The following is a 20,614-nucleotide window of genomic DNA, read 5'->3' on the forward strand; positions in this document are numbered from 1 at the left end:
ATATATATATATATATATATATATATATATATTTTGAAGATTTTATTTATTTATTTGACAGAGAGAGATCACAAGTAGGCAGAGAGGCAGGCAGAGAGAGAGGAGGAAGCAGGCTCCCTGCTGAGCAGAGAGCCCGATGTGGAACTCGATCCCAGGACCCTGAGATCATAACCTGAGCCGAAGGCAGTGGCTTAACCCACTGAGCCACCCAGGCGCCCCACACACAATATATTTTTAACAGTTCTAAATACTTTGTAGCCATTCAAGATTACGGTGCACTCACCATGGTCCTTTACCCCTAAATACATCAGAGTGTACCACCTAAAAATAGGGATGTGTAATTAATTAATTTTAAATGCAAGAGGAAAATAACGTCATTGAGCAGTTAGTAAGTCTAGTTTATTCATATTATGATTAAAATAATACAAGTGATGTTTTCTTGTTTAAATCCAAGGTCATCATTTTGGGTAGCTCATTTCATATGGGACTCTAGGTAAGCCCAACAGAACATAAGTGGTTAAGTATCCCTACTCGGACTTTGGCATAAATGCATATAACCCATTACAGAAGCTGGAAAATTTATTTGCATATATTTCTATGAACACATTTGATATAAGGAGGTTTCTTTAAAAATATATTGTACTTCATTCTCTTGACTCGTGATTCTTGGGAAGCTAAAATTTGATAAAACCTTCTCTTAAAATAATAAATGGTAAAAATAATGTGAAAACTTCTGTGTCCCTACATAAATGGCTGTGGAAATTGCTTTATAATTGCAACTCATCTTGATGAAAAATCTCAGCCAGAATTATAAAGCAATTAAATAAATTAACATGTCTGCCAAATAGATATATTAGTATCCTACACCCAGCCAAGGACTAATCCATATGGTATTAAGAGAAGACTCTTTTTCAAATTCAATAGGTTAATTGAAAACATGGTTTTTAAGGTGATGCATCCAGAGAAATAAACCAAGAGCTTGGACTCTTGGGAGCTGTTGGAGCTGGGATGAATCTGGGTTCCATCACGGTCAAACAGTGCGTCCTCCAACACTCAAGTCACTAAGCTCGCCACACCTCAACGGCCACACTCATAATACAAAGATGAAACTCATCAGGGTTTGGAGAGGGTTAATAGAGACAATACTTGAAAATCATGGAGCATAGTGGCTGGAACGTATAGTAAGGCTGGATTAATGACAGAGGTTATTATTAAGCAGTGAGGCTGGGCTAACACATTTTCATAAGAAGATTATCAGTTATACCCACTCAGATTAAACTTAAATCTAAACTCTTGTCTTTAGAGTACAATCTTCTCTTGTAAGAACCTCACAGTAGAGAACACTGATCAAGCCATGTTTATATGAGGCTAATAACCAACACATGTAAATCAAGTCTAGTATGAGGAGTTTTTCCGTGTGTAGCTTCTCTTTTCTTCCTCCAATATGACTCCATCCACTCAGCAAATACACAATGGCAATTAGGGTTAGCAACATATAATAAGACATACAAAGGAAAAGAACACGGGGGAATTAGCTGATGCTGGGATTATGCAGAGAATGTGCTGTTTCAAGCCTGCCTGTTACTGGCTAAATCAACCAATTATTAATCTTCACTAGGTTTCGCCTAGCATCCAGTGCTGGGATGATACTCAACAAATGTTGGAAAAATCTTCTTTTTCTTTTAAGATTTTATTTTTAGGTAATCTCTGTGCCCAACATGGAGCTCGAATTTACAACGCCAAGATCAAGAGTTGCACGCTCTACTGACTGAGCCAGCCAGGTGCCCCCGGAATATCATTTTTGAAAACTCAGCTTGTTTCCCACAGAAAAGAACTGCATAAATTATCACAATTGTTTAAAATGATCATCAAAGAAGTAAGGCTCAAAGCCTAATGAGGGCCTGTGGAGGAAAAAAGGGAGACTCCCAGACCGGACAAGTCCTGTTAGAAACGAGAAGGAAAGGGGTATGGACGGAGGAAGATCGTGTGGGACAGAGGACCACTGTACGGCCTATGAAGTACCATACTTATTGTGGGGTGCTTAGGTACTTGTCATAAACAGCAAGAAAGGTAGTGAGGAAATGGAGCTCCAGAAAGCCTGGGTAACCTGCCCAAGTTACCAGAAGTGGTTAGTGATAGAGCCTGCCAGCTTCTCCAGGGCACCATTTCTGAAAGCCCATCCCCACTGAACGTTCTAGCCCCGAGGAGAAGAGAACTAATTGTCTGCATCCAGAATGACCAGGTCCTTCTCATGAACTTGCTTTTGGAAGGGCTCCTTCCTCGTGTGGCAAGGAGAAGTGTGTCAGATGCTACACTAGTGACTTCAGTGCTGCTTGTGGGGTCCTTCTCCAGGAAGGAGAAGTGGTGTTTTGTTTTGGGTCCTCCCAGACCTGTGCTGTACACCTGGCTTTTATCAGGCAGGTGTTCTCAGAGTAGCAAAGAACTCATCCACCTCCTTCACAACTCTTCAACACCCCACCAGAGATGTTTGTGTCAGTGAAAATTTGCTTATAGTTATCTGAGCCCAGATTCTAACTCAAAATTACATCTAAACAAAAGTATCTTTTCTCATCCCATCGTTTTTTTAATTTGGCACAGCACTCTGTCTAGACTGTAGCATTGCTTTATGAAACACAAATCCTACCCCAGCTTATCCTTGGTGGGATAGGACTGTATATGAGCAGTGACACAGCAAGCAGAGGGGAACTTTCCCTTGATACAATCTTGTGTTTAAAGTGTTTTCTGCTCATGGAACACTGTGTTAACCACTATAAAAAGCACAAAAACACATCAAAAGCATAAGAATCCATCCTTACCCATGAACCTGCTTTGTTGCCAGACATCCCATTACACAGGCTATTTCTAGCAACACCTCTGTAAAGTCGCCTGTTAAAAGATACACGTAATGGAGGATGGAGAGCCCTGTGCCACAACATGAACCATTCACTTCTTCTTGGCTTCTTCAAGGACAGCCCAATAGTTATTCAATGTAGCACAAATAAGTCTTTTTTTATTTTAAGTTTTATTACACACAGTTGATTTCTTTCTTTCTTTCTTTCTTTTTTAAGTAAGCTCTATACCTGGTATGGGGCTTGAACTCTTGATACCTCATGAGCTCTCGTGACTCATGAGATCAAGAGTCACACACTCCACTGACTGAGCCAGCCAGGTATAAATAAGTTGTCTTTTGTTTTTGTTTTTTTAATATTTATTTTTTATTTAAGAAAGGGAGACTGCATGTGAGCAGAGGAGAGGGGCAGAGAGAAAGAGAGAGAGAGAGAGACTCTCAAGCGGACTCCACAATGAGTGCAGACCAAGGCGTGGGGCTCAGTCTCAGGACCCCGAGATCATGAGGCGAAACCAAGAGCCAGTCGCTCAACTGACTTAGCCAACCAGACACCCCCAGAACAAACAAGCTTTGATGGAGAAGAAAGGAAAGGTCAGGGGTAGGCAGTAAGGGGGTAGTCAGTGAGTGGGAGGAGTCCCCAGACTGCAGACCAGCTGGGGACACACGGGAAAATATGGTACCAACGAGTAGAGGGCACTGGCAGGGAGAGAGTTGACAACTGATGGAGAAGGGATGAAGGCAGATACTGATTGTAGTTTAGACAGCAAAGGTTTGCAAATGAATAGAAAAGAGGCAGGGTTCACCAGCCCAATGGGTTCAAGGTCAAGTCCAGAACATTCTGTCTGTCCTCCATGAGGCCAGCATGAGAAACGACACACTGGCAAGCATCATGCAAGGAACCTCGTACACATCAGGAGTACACACACACACACAGACACACACACACACACAAGCTACTATGGGTGTTACTAGCCATGTTCCTGCAAGAGACCAGGCTTTGTAAAGGACGAAACAATCCTTTTTTCTTTCTTTCTTTCTTTCTTTTTTTTAAAATTTGAGACAGCACTTACTTGAGTGATAGGACAAGGGCAATAACCACAGTGATAGAGTTTCCTGTGATTCTTATCTGATCAGTCCTGGGGAGGCTTCCAGAACTGTCCACTTCATGAATTATGATCTGAAGTGTGCCACTTGTGTCAAACACAACATGAACAAGAGATGCACATCCCAGGAGAGAAGGAATTTTCCAATATTCAGATCTTTGTTCTGGCCCCTTGCTGATAATCTGGTCTAGTTTCTATCATCAGCTTCAATTGCAGAATGGTTCGATTTCAGGCATGCAGTCCTGGAGACACCTGTGCTTAAAGCGACACTCACAGGTTCAAACAATTCCAAAGTTAATTTGTGTCCATGATGTCGCAGTCACATTCAAGATAACAACGGTGCCAACGGTTAGCAGATGCTAAGGTGCCTGTTGGAATATGGCACTTCTACAAAGGAAGACCAGGGTCACCAAGGTATGTCACATCACATTAAAGTGTCTTATACATCAAACAGTTTTAATCCCTTTGTAAACTCCTTTAAGTCACTGATCAATGCCTCTTACACAAGATACAGTGGTCTCAGTATCAAGGAGAGCCTTGATCAAGAAAGCCTTAAGGTACAGGCGTGCCTTCGTGGTTTAGTTGGTCAAGCATTCAGCTCTTGGTTCTGGCTCAGGTTATCACCTCAGGGTCCTAGGATCGAGCCCGGCTTTAGGCTCTGTGCTCGGCAGGGGATCTGCTTGAGATTCTTTCTCCCTGTCCCTTTTCCCCTCCCCCTGAAATCACTCACTCTATCTGCAAAAAATAAATAAATAAATAAAAATAAAAAAATAAAATCTTTAAAACATACACAAACACACAAATTATTAAGCTACAGAACAAAAATGACTTATCCTTTCCTCTTTCAGATGACCTTTGCTTGAAAAGAAAGACAAGCTCCTTACTGTTGCCCCCAGAAAAGGGAGCCAGACTGGGAGGGGTGGTGTTCAGCTTTCCAGAGGACCAGCACTACTGGAGGAGGAGTATCTGGTTCTCACAGCGGCAGTACAGTCAACGACAAGCCCCGTCAGGCAACACATTTCTCTTCATAGGAAAAGCAGTCATTTCAAAGCAAGAATCTCAGATGTTGTCACATCAGCCAGGACAAGAAGTCATAAAGCAGAAGGCTATCAATGCAGGAGGTACCCTGTTATCTAGACTAATTAAGAGGCGCTGAGAACGGGTACTCCAGCTCAGAGCGCACAAGAACCTTGACTCTTTCCTCTGGGTCCGGATTACCAGCCAAGTAATCAGTGCAGTCCTTACCAGCCATCTCGGGGCTCAAGCCTCTGAGCTGCCTTTTATTCTGAAAGCTTTATGGCAAAGGCAGCTCTGCTGTTTCTCCGAACCATTAAGGAACAGAGAGAAAAAAATAAAACAAGAAAAACAAAGGAGCAACTTCATCCATTTCTTCATTTGTTCATTCAGTCAACAAATATTCATTCTACAGCCCAGGCACGCAGCTAAGTGTGGGCTGGTTACTGAGGAAGACTGGGTCCCTGACATCAGAGCAGTTAGATTCTAATAGGACAGACAGACACCCAGCAGGCACCGCAAGCAAGAATGGGTGTTGGAAAGGGGTCAATGTTGGAAGCTCCGGCCGCAGTGAAAAGGGTAATGGGCCCAATCTGTGAAAGAAGTGGCATCCAAGTTTAAAAGAAGGCTGTGTGGGGCGCCTGGGTTGTTCAGTCTGTTAAGTGCCTGCTTTCAGCTCAAGTCATGATCCCAGGATCCTGGGATAGAGCCCTGTGTTGGGTTCTCTGCTCCGCAGGGAGCCTGCTTCTCTCTCTGTGTGTCAAATAAGTAAAATCTTGTTTTTATATATTTTATTTATTTATTTGACAGACAGAGATCACAAGTAGGCAGAGAAGCAGGCAGAGAGAGAGGAAGGGAAGCAGGATCCCCACTGAGCAGAGAGCCAGATGTGGGACTCGATCCCAGGACCCTGAGATCATGACCTGAGCCGAAGGCAGCGGTTTAACCCACTAAGCCACCCAGGCACACAAATAAATAAAATCTTAAAAATAAATAAATAAATAAAAGAAGGCTGCATGCTGGTCAGATGGCAAGGTGGGGAAAAAGAAGGAGACAGTAGGCACCCACTCACTAGAAGGCACCAGGTGTGTGCGGTGTGACGGATAACATTTGCAGGACTGAAATGTCAAGGTCAGGGGGCTGTCCGTGGAGGAAAATTTGAGGTGTGGGAGACAAGACTATCTTCCAGAAGGCTCTAAGGAATGAGAGAACTGAGCAACGCAGATGACATTTACCTGAATTTCAAATCCATTTATTTTAAAAAGGTGTATTAAGAAGAGATTCAGTGAACAATAAGATAAACCGAGCCATCCCCAGAGAATCCTACAGTGATGTATTAAAGGCTGAATCACCACTTAAAGAACTATGAAAATTCAGGGGCGCCTGGGTGGCTCAGTGGATTAAGCCGCTGCCTTCGGCTCAGGTCATGATCTCAGGGTCCTGGGATCGAGTCCCGCATCGGGCTCTCTGCTCAGCAGGGAGCTTGCTACTCTCTCTCTCTCTCTCTCTGGCTGCCTCTCTGTCTACTTGTGATTTCTCTCTGTCAAAATAAATAAATCTTTAAAAAAAAAAAAAAAAAAAAGAACTATGAAAATTCTATTGCACCTATCAGTGAATTACTCGAACCTCAGAGAGAAGATACTTATGTTTAAGGTAAGGTGCCATAAGACCCAATGATTTTACATAGTTAAAACTATAAAATTCAGCAATGAGAAACTTTTTTCCTGCGTCTTCCCCTCTCAATGGTCCATGTTATATGGCCCTACTTGCACTACTTTCACTGACGCCGGCCTGGGAGTCAGAACTGTTGAAACCCTGACCGAGCTACTTGTTAACCTAAGTGACCCACGGCACGTTATTAACCTCTCTGGGCCTCTGTTTCCTCTGATAGACCCATCTCTTAGGGATGCTGTTGACATCTGGTGAGACAATGCTTGAAGTGGATGTTTCCATTTCCATTTTATTAAAGAGTAAATGAGACTCAGAGAGGTCACATGACGTGTGGCAGACCACACAGCAAGAGAAAAGCCCTCAGACTTCACCCCAGGGCCTCTGACTCACCCCGCAATTCAGTTCTCTTTTCTGTTATAATTCTGGTTTGGGTTTTTTAATTTTGGGGCAAGGGGAGGTGGTGGTGGTGGTGATTTTCAATGGTAAATATAATTAAATTTCAACTATGATGACCTTTTCCTGACTGTGGAAAATAATAAAAGTTTTTGAATAAAGACAAAATAAAGGGGGTGTGCAGCAAAATAAGAACCAGAGCAAAAATAGCACTGGATGAATGCTTTAAATGGGTGGGTTGTATGGTGTGTGAATCGTATCTCAATAAAGCTGTTAAAAATAAGGAAAATTAAAATAGCCCTGGGTGAGACATGAGTAATGTGGCATTTAGGAATGGAAGGATTTTGAGGAAGTCACATTTGCGGCTCCATTTCCTTACCTGTAAAATAGGGACGCTATTACCTCTACTGTCTTTACACCAAGGAATTAGGATAAAATGGGATCTTAAATGGTAAAAAATCCATTGTGGTGCTATGATGACATTACAAAGAACTTGAGAACAAAGGGGCTTTATTTATTAATTTCTATTGACAAGTGAATCTCCTAAAATGTATAAGAAAAGAAGTCTACCCAGGGGCATCTGAGTGGCTCAGCCGAAAAAGGGTCTGCCTTAGACTCGGGTCATGATCCCAGGGTCCTGGGATGGAGCCATGAGTCTGGCTCCTGGCTCAGCAGGGAGCCCGCTTCTCCCTCTGCCTCTGCCTGCCTCTCTCTCTCTCCCTCTCTGTCAAATAAATAAATAAAATATTTAAAAGAAAAGAAAAGATGTCTACCCCAACTTCGCAAGCACCTGTTCATGAGGTCATCCCTTCTCAAAATACCGAAAGTCACTAAAATATCAGCAGCAGGAAGTTCTGGAAAACGGAGATCACAGGAGTTTGTTTCCCTGGAGCACCGTTACAGTGTAATCAGGAGGGATATATTCTCCCAGTGAACGGCTTCCAAATACGTTGGCACAACAGGTTGGCAGAGAGCTCTGCAGTTACCAATCACGTGGACCAAAGAATCAAAAAAAACACAAATGTGGCTTGAGTTCTCCAGGCCTATAACAGAATCCCAAGTCACCCCTGATCTACTCATGTTCAAAGGTACCCAGGCTGCGCCAGACCCAGAAACAGCCCTCTTTTGAATTTCCTTCCCATTTTATGAAGGAAATGTATAATGAAATGTTACTTGTTTTCTCCTTCAGCAGAAAGATCATTTTTACCTTCCCAATTCCTAACGTGTGGGTTTCACAGAAATGAAACATTAATACCAGGGGCTTTATACACACAAAGACGAAACACGATTTTCCACTGTGTTTAAAAGGCTGAGGTCATTTTTGCCCCAATTCCCATATAGCGGTAAGCTTAAAATCAAGCCATTTAGCTCACAGTCAGGTCCTATAAATCGGTGGAAAAAAATAAATGGGAAAGCATGCCAAAACGTAACCATAGTAACACCACAGATGCGTCAAGAAATGGTGTGCTCATTTGCTTCATTCCCCATTTCTTAAATTGGAATCTAAGTGGGGGAAAAATTACACAGAGAACACTCATGATTCTGCAAGTACCAAATTCTGCAAAACTATATTCAACCTGTCGTCCCAGAACAACAGAGCAGCTCTGGTACAGCCACAGAAGCAGCCCTAGGTGGTAAGAATCCAGAAGACCTAAATCCGACACTTCTCAGTGATTTGATCTCCCCATGACTTTGTTTCCTCATCTGTACACTGGGTGTTAAAAATCCCAACCTCAAAGAGTCATTCCAAGGGTAAAACTGATCAGTAGATCAGAGTCAGGACAATGGTGGACTCGGGAGACCACCAGTCTTAGTCACCTTCAGCCTTGTTTTGTATTGGCTTACCTTGGTGCCTTGGTTTCTTGACCCATAAAAAGAATCGTAATCCCTTTACAACCCATGCAATTAACATTAGGAATTACTATTAATCCAAATGTAAAGGATTATGAGTAGGATGTAAGTTTACAGCATTCAATTCCCATGCTGAAAGACCAAAAGAAAACAGAGGCCCAGAGATTCACATTAATGCTTATCGCCACATTTTCTCTTTCAAAGGTAGTTCTGCCACTCAGCAGAAAGAGACAACCCTGGGGCACAGACCCAAGTTCCTTACACTCAACCTCTTTTCCTACTGGAGCCTTGGTTTTATTAATAAGTAAAATGAAGAGCAGGGGGCTGTTCTAGGACCAGATCTTTAAAGGCCTAAGTCCCGGCAGATCTATGACAGCTTACATTAAGTTCTGATTATCGTTTTGCAGTAGGATCTGTAAACATTAGGACTCCAGCATACCCTTGCAAATACTATTTTAAAAAAAGAAGAAGAAAGAAAGAAAACCACTATAGCAAACAAATCACAGCAATAAGCTGGATACTTTCAACTTCAAACGATTCCTACTGCTTTTGCTAAAAAACATTGTTAAAAAAAATGTTATTGTTAAAAAAATTAAATTTCAAGCTTTGAAGGACTGGGTAATAAAGAAAAGAAAAATTCTAAGTACTAAAATCAAAATCATTCCTTCTTCTTAATTTTAAATAAAATGAAATCATTTTAAGTCTCCCCGGGACTCCTACCTTTTAATTAGGTATGTATGGTAATACTTTACTACAACTTCTGCCCCCTAGACTGACTTCCCTTCTGTCCTTTCCTTCCTTCCTTCCCTCAACACAAAAACCTTGCTTTCATAGTCCCTATGTTCCAAGTCCTGCCTTCTCAGATTTAGCCAGATCTAACAGGTTCATGGGATTTTAATTGGTGGAAACCATTTCTTCAAAAAAGATTGCGCATGAAATCCAGGTCTATGAATCAGGTCATGTTGGAGAAGAAGAAAGAGTCTGCTGAGGCCATGAGGAAGTAACTCACTGATCTCTGCAGAGGTCAGTGTGAAAGCCTCTGGCCTGGTCCACCCCCGTGAGTAACAGTGACGGTTAACATTTATGGAGGCTCACGCCACACCCGTACTGTGCAAAATGTGCTTACATGCCTCATCCCGTGGGCGCCTCCAAAGAGTCCTATTGAATAAGTCGGATGTCCTTTCCACCGATGTAAAAACTGGCCCTGGCAAAGGACAACTAATTTATCTGCCATCATAAGCAAGTACGTGGCAGAGCCAGAAACTGAAAGCCAAGTAATTTCACCTTGCGCTATGCAACATGTCCCACAGTCACTTACAATTCCCTGGACTTAGGAAGTTGCTACGTGAACAAACCGACCAACCAGTGCTCCAGAACCAGCTGGAGAGTTCTTCTGGCTCCAATAACTTTCCACACACCCATCCAGCAGTCAGTTGCCTTAAACCGGCTACTTACAAGGCACAGCATGGCGGTAAAGGTTATCCCTTATGGTCTGCTGGAGCTCATGATCAGGAGACCCTTTCTGGAACCGCTGATTGAGGAAATGTCGCAGGTCCTTGTTCAGCTTTCCTCCTGTAGGCAATATATAAAATAGACAGAACACATCAACAATTGGGCTTCCTAGGGACTGAGCAGCTGGAGAGCTTTGTGTGGGAATGCCACCCTCAAGACATTCTACCCCGCCAACCTCAGTCATTAGGAAGACTGACTTCAGATTTTCTTCTGCAGGCGAAAAAGCACGCAGAAATGTAATAAAGATAAAACAGCATTGAAATAGCATTAATTTGGGGGTCCCACTTCACATCATACTAGAAGGCTCCAATAACAAAGAATTTAAACAAGGCGATTACATTTAAAATATGTGCCATAGACGCTTGCAAATGCTACTGAAGAGAGCGTAAATGGCTGAAACCTTAAAGAAAACAATGCAGTAAGAAATGACAAATTATACCGTGTTCTTTGACCAGGGATCCAATCGGTAGAAATGTACCCTATGAATATACTTGTAAAAGTCTGCAATATCTCCAGAATTGTTTGTTGCAGCATTTTTAAAACAGCAAATAAATAAAGAGAAAAACAAAAAACCTGGAAAAATTCACGAGGGAGCAACTAAGTAAAGCATAGTTCATTCATACAGTAACTACTCGAAGAGAGTTAGATCTGCATGAGTTGGTGTCAAAGGAAAATATGCAGAGTAGTGCATACGGGCTGATTTCTTTTTTTGTAAAAGGGAATAAAGAAAAGGAGAGGTCCTGTTTGCTATAAGAAATCATCACTAAGTTTTAGCAACAGTTTCCTTTGGTCAGAAGGACATGAACTTGGAAATAAGGGAGAAGAGTCACTCTTCATCCTATAGACAGATACAGATATACCTTATAGAGTTTACAATCCTGTGTTGATTTCCAGACACTAGATACATACTGCCTCTTTATTACTATTGTATAAGTAATAGTTACTAGGTGGGTCTGTGCATTTCTTTGTAATTCTCTACATTAACAAAACAAAACAATAGCTAAAAATACTATGGTTACCATACTGCCTCTTTATTACTGTTATAAAGTGATGGTTACCTAGGTGGGTCTGTACATTTCTTTGTAATTCTCTACATTAACAACACAAAACAATAGCTAAAAATATTATTGTTACAAAAATATGTCATAGAAAGGAGACGGTAACCAAAGGTTCTTTTTAAATTACAGACACAAATTATAGTCTATAGGATCAACACAGAGCTTATAAATCAACTTAGCTAACATTTATTCTTAATGGAGAAAGAAGGTTCAGTGACAGCTAAAAATAACAAGGCTAAAACGGTCCTTCCACTTTTAGACAAGATAAAAATTAGGTAAGAGCATTTCTAGCCTTAGAGAAACAATGTAGCAATGCAGTATTTATGTGAGCCACAAAATCCATGTCTTCAGATGAAAACTTCCCCACGGTCAGAAAGAGTAAATCATGAGGATGGCAGTGATGGTTAAGATGGTGATATGTCCCATGCAGGGCAGGAAACTACTGATATTTATCTTAGTATCATGTTTAAAACAAGATTCCCTATTACAGATGATCATTTTAGAATAGACTAACAAAACCCAATTTGAACTATTTTATTTCAGATGTATTATGCCTAAGGTTTCAAGTGGTCAAAAGGAAAACAGATATATTTGAGTCAATCTTAGTTCATTTAGTAAAGGTTCATTATAAACCAAATAATTGTTGAATAAAAAAGACAAACATTCACCTATCCACTCACCACCCCCCCGCAAAGGGGCACAGGATGTGAATAATTTACAAAAGAATATTTATGATTGACCTTTAACTACATGAAAAGATAATCAATATCATTAATTATCAGAGAAAGGCAAATGAAAGCCACAGTGAGATCCCACTCCATATCTACTAGAATGGCAAAAATTTCAAAGACTGACAGTATCAAGTGTTAGCAAGATCGTAGAACAAAATGAACTCGTACACAATGTCATTGGGCTATTAAATGGTTCATTCTCTGGGGAAATAATTTGGCAGTATCTTATAAAGCTAAGTCTTCGCTAACCAAATGACCCAGCATTTCCACTTATTTATGCAAGAGAAATGAAAATATGCACACATGCACACACAACCTGTAGATGAATCTTCACATCAACTTTACTCACTATATAATAGTTCGAAGTTGGGAATAACCCAAAAGTCTATCGACAGATAAATGGGTAAGCAAACTACTGTATTCAAATAGGATGCTACCTAACAATTAACGGAACAAACTGCTAACACATACAGTATTATTCGTGCATCTAAAACGCATAATGCTAAGCGAAAGAAGCTAGACACAAAAGGCAACATTCTGTATGATTCCGTTTATTAAAGTTTTATAATAATCTAAACTATAGTGACAAAAAGCAGTTCCGCAGTTACCTGGGGCAGAAGATAAGCAGAGACTGACGGCAAAGGTGCAGAAGGGAGTAAGACCTATGGAGCGACCAATGTCAATGTTCTGGCTTTGCAATTGTACTATACTCATGTAATGGGTTATCCCTGAGGGGAAAGTGGAGGAAGGATACAGCGGATCTCTGTACTACTTTTTACACCTTCCTGAGAGTCTAGAATGATTTCAAGATAAAATGTTTCTTAAAAAGGGGAACACAAGGGAAGTTTTTAAAGGGGATGCCATTATAGAAAAACTTAATTGTGACAGGATAATAGGGGTTTATACATTTATCCAAACGTATGCAACTGTGTGTGTATGCAATATATAGTGTGTATGTTACACTTATAAAAATTATTTCAAAGGTTTAAGAATAGATACATAATTACTGAATGACTTTGTGTAGGCGCTGTTCTAAATGCTTAATTCTCAATTTCCCATTGGAGAGATGAACAGAAAGAAAAACAGAGTAAATCTTGGGAGTTAAGACTAAGGCTTGGGTGTAAAGCCTGGATCCACTATTTGTTAGCTGGTGAACCCAAGCACATTGCTTAATCCCTGAACCTTATCTGCAAAAATAGAGCACTGTAAAACCTGTAGCTGTGCTACAAAATTGTCAAGAGGATTAAATGAGGTTCCAACCATGCCTGGCAAAGAGAAAGCACTCAGTGAAAGATGAAAATTGTCATGACAATGTAGAGGGGACAACTGTTGAGGTGAGGGGGAAAAGAGCTGAGGTTAGTTCAAAGATGGGCTGTTTCTCTTTTTTGAAATGCACATAAACGTAAAACCCATTCTATTACTGAGAAATAGCTATAAATAAAATACGGGCATAGGGAAATTTGGATTAAAGGATATTTCTAGAATTTCTAGAAGGGAGTAAAATTCTACTTGTGGGGGACCTGGCTGGCACAATCTGTTAAGTGTCTGCCTTCGGCTCAGGACATGACCCTGGGGTAACTGGGATGGAGCCCCGACTCTGGCTCCCTGCTGAGAGGGAGCCTGCTTCTCCCTCTCCCTCTACTTCTCCCCCTGCTTGTGCTCTCTTGCTCACTCACTCTCCCAAATAAATAAATAAATAGATGAAATCTTAAAAAAAAAAAAAAAACCCTCTATGTGTACTAAAATTGTCTGGACATATATAAATTGGTTAGCATTTAGTGCATACTTAATATATTTTTGGCACTGTGCTGGAGTTGAAATGAAACCGACTGGTAAATCACTAACATTTAATAGTCACACCTGTCAACTCTATCTCTAGGTATAAGGCACCCTAGAATTCAACCAAAAGGATAACAATGTTTACCAGCAAAATCTTCATTGTTTAGGACCTAGAATGTGTACTCCCCTTAGGAGACCACAGTTGTAGACATTAGAAAGACACTGAGTCATGAGTAGAAAAGATGGTAGAGAATCCAAATGTACTGTTTGAGTCAGAAGAAAATGCCAAATAAGATTCAGGATACAGTATCTCTTTTTTCTGTATAGAACTAGGTTTATATATTCTTTTATTTTTTTTTTAAGATTTTATTTATTCATTTGACAGAGAGAGACAGCACTTGAGCAAACACAAGCAGGGGGAGCAGCAGGCAGAGGGAGAGGGAGAAGCAGGCTTCCTGCTGAGCAAGGAGCCAGACTCAGAGCTCAATCCCAGGACCCTGGCATCATGACCTGAGCCGAATGCAGATTGCTTAACCACCCGAGCCACCCAGGCATCCCAGGTTTACACATTCTTGTGGATCACAAGCAGGTACCCAACAACAGAAACCAAGGGCTTAATGATTGGAAGGCATTCTTAAGATACAGACACTCTTCGTTTACACTGGAGCTTTACGGTGAAACTAGCCAAGCTAGCTAAAGTTTATGATCACCAAACTAAAACTCCTTTCTATTGCAGACGTGCAAAAGGGCAGGGTTAATGATGCTGGTGGTTAACATTTACTCTGTGTTCTGTGACATTTGTAAGTAAAAAGCCTCAACCTTCCTATTACATTAAGAATACTGTACTTTTTGGCATCTAATCTCAAATTAATTGCCAATTATTTAAGGGATATGTCTATAAATCTTCTCCTAATTGTCAAGGCAGTGAGCCAATGAAATAATAAATTGCTAGAGAGAGAGAGTGTTTGTCATAGCGTCTTCGCTTTCTTTGCAATTCAAGATTTGTTTTGCAAATGGAAAAGAAAACATAGGTCAGAAATACACAGAACTTTTTCTAAGAAAAGGATTCAGAGCTTATTTTAAGATAATTTTATAATTTCAGTGACAAATATGGGGCTGACTCTCTACCCTGGACTTGGCATTCTATTTTCATATCAATATATCTAAAATTCTGTATCTTTTAAATTTACAATATATCATCAGTTTATAGAAATTTAACCATGTCAACCGATACAAACTTTCTTTTAATTCTTAAAGATTTTTTAAAATATTATTTGACAGAGAGAGACACACTGAGAGAGGGAACACAAGCTGATGGAGTGGGAGATGGAGCAGACTCCCCGTGGAGCAGGGAGCCCAATAAGGGGCTCCAGCCCAGGACCCCGGGATGATGACCTGAGCCAAAGGAAGACACTTAACAACTGAGTCACCCAGGAGCCCTCTGATGTAACCTTTATTAATTATTTTAAATGTTGTATAATATTCCATTTTAAAAAAACATAAAGCTTAGGTAACCCTTGGAGAAAATTAGGCTATTTCCAGAGTTGTTGTCAATATAATAATGCTATCATAAATGGCATTGTAGTTTTTTTTCTTTTTTAATGTGAATATATACAGGAAAAAATACAGTATATATATATATATGGCTCAGTACTACCCATAGTTCCAGACATCATTCCAGGTATTACTAGAGCTAGTCTTGGACTGTATCCCCCACAGATAAGGGGGGATTACAGTACTAGTGACAGTGAGCATTCTATCATATATATATATTTCTATGATATATATAATACACACACCTCTCATATATATATTTCACATATGTCTCATATACATATTTTTTTCTTTAACATTTCTTCTCCTGTAACTTGCCTGTTCATACTCACACATTCATTGTGCATTTCCCTGATGGGCCACCTTGTTATTTTTGATAAAATAGTCTTTATGTATTCTGGATAGGATTCCTTGATCAGTTACTTAAATTGCAAATTTTGTTTGTTATTACTGAAATATGAAATGATCCCTTAACCACAATTGTGTTGTTTTTCCAAACTTTCCCACTCACATGCTAGATAGTTTTTGCTAAATCAACTAGAGACATCTTTTTCAAAGTGATGGGTTATGAGGGACTCTGCTTGGTCCGAACTCTACCTCCTAGCATACAGATCCTAAGGGAGAACACTAGTCAACAGAAATCATCTTCATGGTCAAGAAACTAGGTTTCCAGAGACACTACTTTTGAAACTCTTGATTCATCCACTTCTAAACAAGGAGGCATAATGGAACTTTCTCCATGTCGCATAAGCTCCAGAACCTCTACCTCTAGAAGGTCAGAGAACAGCGTTTCTTTACAATGAGAATTTACACTTTAATGGGTTTCAAATGTTCGATGCTGAGGAAAACCTGCATTAGGATATTACACTAATCATACTTCCAGGTGATAATGCTTTCACACACAATTTCTTCCCGGAATGATTAAAGTTGTAGGAAAGATATATTTGTTAAGGTAACACAAGCGGTTTGTACTGCAGTGAGCTATTATACCAGAAAGATCTGTGTCTGCGCAGCAGTTTGCATTTATAAAGGATAGGGCTTTCTATTTAAAAAAAAAAAAAAAAACAAAACAAAACACACACACACACACAAAAAAAACCTCTACAAAACTATCCATTGGAATACAGATTAGCTAGTTTTATTGTCACTTAAAGTAACAATCTGGAATACATTTAATGAGTTTTGTCTGTAAAAGATTTGCTATTTGTTTTCTAATACATTTTTTTTTCTAGCGTTGTTCTTACTGTACAAGTAATCTAAATTATGGGGGAGATAGTATTTAATGGGTCCAGAATTTACTCTGGAGGCAATGAAAAGGTTCTGGAGGTGGATGGTGGTGATGTTTGCACAGCAGTGTGAATGTACTTAACGCCACTGAACCACACGCTTAACATGCTTAAAATGATAAATTCTTTGTTATATATATTTTACCATAATAACATGTCATCTAGATTAATGACGAGATTTGAAAAAAAGTACGACAAAGTACGACAAAGAAAATTACAAATCAACTGAAACTTCATTAAGTTAAAAATGAACTGGAACTTTCATTCACGTGCTGATGCTATATGCCTTGTGTAAACACACACATGTATACACACAGATACACTATGACACACTCACACATTTGAGGAGATGCCTTCACTCATCCAATAAATATTTATTAAGCACCTACAGCCAGAAAGTCGGTGGGCCCTGGAGATACAGCCCAGTAACACAGAGTGCCTGAGCAGGAACTGACACGTGTGTTTTAGGAAAAATGAACAGGGCTGGCCTCTAGGCAGAGGTCACTGTTAAGATGAGCAGTGAAGAAAGACAAGACGCAGGTTGGCTCTGCAAAGTGTAGGGTAACTAGCATTCTGGGCAGAGGACCCGCAGGTGTCAATGTCCAGAAATAGAAAAGAGGCTGGTGTGTTAGAGAAAGAGCACGGTGCATGGACAGGGGAGGCACACAGTGAGGTTAGAAAGAGAAGCTGGGGCAGATCATGCCTCGCTGACCCTAGTAAGGAGCTGGCCTTCTCTTCTAAGCTCAGTAGGCAAGCACTGAAGGGATGTCAGCTGGAGAGGTAAGGAAGGCCTGCTGTCCATTCTGAGATTCCTCCTGCCCCTGTCGTCGTGGGTCAGGCACAGAGGGTGGTGACTGGGGGCAGCCAACATTGCTGATCACACAAGACCAGAAGTGGCCTGGACCAAGGAAATGGATGAGAAGACGAAGGGCAGAGGAGCAGAGAGGAGAGGTCATTTTTTTTTTTTTAAGATTTTATTTATTTATTTGACAGACAGAGATCACAAGTAGGCAGAGAGGCAGGCAGAGGGGGGGGGGAAGCAGGCTCTTGGCTCAGCAGAGAGCCCAATGTGGGACTCGATCCCAGGACCCTGGGATCATGACCCGAGCCGAAGGCAGAGGCCCAACCCACTGAGCCACCAGGCGCCCCTCAAAAAACAGTTTTAATAATACATGGTACTTCAATGTCTCATTCCATCACAACCTATTAACTATTACCAATTAGTAAGCATATCAATTGTTTCTACTATGATTACCCTCCTTGGATAAGATCTATCTGTATTTGATTATTTTCTCACAATCCTTGCAGTGGAAATGCTAGGACATACACTATAGAAAAGATAGAAATTCTCCCCCCAAAGACTCTATCAGCTTCCCTTTGTCCAGCTTGATTTTAAATGGCTCCAAAGTAGCAATGTAGATTCATCAGTATATTATCAGTTTCAAGTTATCAGACATTTTAATGTCTTTCTTTAAAAAAAAAATGATTATAGGGGCGCATGGGTGGCTCAGTCATTAAGCAGCTGCCATTGGCTCAGGTTGTGATCCCGGGGTCCTGGGATCAGGCCCTGCATTGGGCTCCTTGCGCGGCGGGAAGCCTGCTTCTCCCTCTCCCACTCCCCCTGCTTATGTTCCCTCTCTCGCTGTGTCTCTGTCAAATAAATAAATAAAATCTTTTAAATAATGATTATAAACAATGCTGTAATAGAAAACCTTGAATATGTATGTTTGCTGAAATCTACTAGAATAATGAGCATAAACATTATTTTAAAGACTCTTCATACATATTGACAAACCACTTTCCATAAAGGCTTTTACTTAAGTCTAGAAGAAGTACCATATCACTCATCTGACAATTACAGTGTCAAAATGAAGATTATTTTTCCCATTTTAAGAATGCATTTTTTTTTTTAATGATCTCTATGCCCTCCATGGGGCTCGAACTCAAAACCCTGAGATTGAGAGTAGCATCCAGACATCCTTAAGTATGCATTTTTAAAAATTTTCCACCAATAATTCAAACAGATGCCAACACTATATGATACAAGCAACATGGATGGCAAAAATATGTTTCTTTTCATTTTAAGAAACCAATGGTCACAGTGAGAAAATTTATGTGGAGAATGGCCTGTGGCCAAATAATGGATGAATTTCATTATCATATGCATTTAAGTAAAATAAAGAAAGAAACAAAAGCCTTTGCTTCTAAACACACACAGATTGAGAACACCCCATGTGCCAGGTCCTACAGAATTACTTCCCAGCCTGCTTCTGCCAAATGACATACAAGCCTTGGTCACCACCGAGGATCAGCCAAATTTTTCTACGGCATGTCAAGGGTCAGAGAGTACATATTTTCCACCTTGGGACCATCTCTGGCCTCTGCCCAACTACTGAAGTTTGCCCGTATAGTATAAAAGCAGCCGCAGATTATATGTAAAGAAGGTTTTTTCCAGTAAAACTTTATTTACAAAAAAAGCGCAGCAGATGTGGCCCACTGACCGGTGTCTGCTAACTTCTCCCCCAGCTGCTGGCCCCAAGTGTCCAGGTGACCAATTCTCCTCATATAATTCTTAGAGTCCAGGGTACTCATTGTGTCTGAGCAGCCTTACCCAGAAACCTGTGCTTCCGGGCTCTACCCAAAGCTTACCAAATTAGAAACTCTAAGGGTCCATTTCAGCAATCTACGTTTCTAAGACACGCTGACACTTGTGACCAACGGTCACTAAACCAAAGAAATGTTCCCCCTAACAAAGCGTGGGGAACTGGGCTCTGAAAATGAGCCTATTTCCCTATTGGTCACCAGTGGTCCCCATCTCTCTGCCAACCACCAAGTGCTGCTGACCCTCCTGACTAATAACAGTAACACTTAAAATAACAAGTGCAGCACAAAGGACTCCAGGAAGGTGGGACATCATCAGACGAGCAGAGATGGAATCTACTCCCCTCATGGCACAAAGACAGGTGTTCTTTCACTCGTGTTGCTGTAGAACATAAAGAAAAAAAAAAAAAAAAAAAAGAAAGGAAAGAAAAAAGAGGCTGCCAGGTAGATTCATGTATGCTGATGAAGCCTTATAAATCACTATTTACATTGAACTCCCCACATGGAGGAGCAAAAAACATTTTGCGCCCACTTCTGGGCATCCACTTTATTATTCTTTCCTGCCTGTCTTCTCTCTTCTTTTTCTCCTGGTGAATCTTTTTATAACAAATTTCATCCCAGAGAGAAGAGACTTGAATTAAGCATGGGAAGAAAAGCACGGTTTAAATTCCATCATCTCTATTTTTTCTTTATTTCCAGCCTTTTGTGCCTCTTGTATTTTTTTCAGTTCAACTCGTGTCATAGAATAACATCTGTTCAGGAAAAAATAAAAGGTTGACACGGGGAAAGGCAAAAAGACAAGCCGACAGGGGCTTATGGCCAGCTCTCCTCAACAAGGCTAACGTCAGATGTCTCGACACTCAGAACCTTGCATGCAATCTGAAGACATGTGCGTGTCCTTCAAAAAGACACTGAATTCTTTTTTTTTTTTTAAGATTTTATTTATAAGTAATATCTACACTCAACGTGGGGCTCAAACTCATGACCCCGGGTCAAGAGTCGCATACTTTTCCAACTGAGCCAGCCAAGTGCACCCAAGAAGACACTTAATTGTTAAAAAGACATCCCACTGAGATCTAACAACTCTGCTCCAGTGGCCGCCTGGACTCCAGCAATGCCAGCGAGCATTTACTGATCACTTTCAACAGGCCAGATACAGTGCTAAGTCATAACTTTACAGTCATTGCCCTAACCCAGTGAGTTTGGTTCTTTT

At 40.6% G+C, this 20,614-nt stretch overlaps 1 protein-coding gene across 18 annotated transcripts in view; it reads right to left on the reverse strand.

Moving 5' to 3' along the window:
- The window catches only part of MAGI1 (membrane associated guanylate kinase, WW and PDZ domain containing 1), a 635,724-nt gene that overhangs the window by 245,698 nt on the left and 369,412 nt on the right, over positions 1–20,614 (reverse strand). For all 18 annotated transcript variants that reach the window (XM_059390124.1, XM_059390112.1, XM_059390111.1 and 15 more), the window contains exon 2: positions 10,336–10,452. In XM_059390124.1, the coding sequence (XP_059246107.1) occupies positions 10,336–10,452 (117 nt within the window). The remainder of the gene's footprint in view (positions 1–10,335; positions 10,453–20,614) is intronic.

This window comes from Mustela nigripes, chromosome 2 (assembly GCF_022355385.1).
Source record: "Mustela nigripes isolate SB6536 chromosome 2, MUSNIG.SB6536, whole genome shotgun sequence".
Lineage (NCBI taxonomy): Eukaryota > Metazoa > Chordata > Mammalia > Carnivora > Mustelidae > Mustela > Mustela nigripes.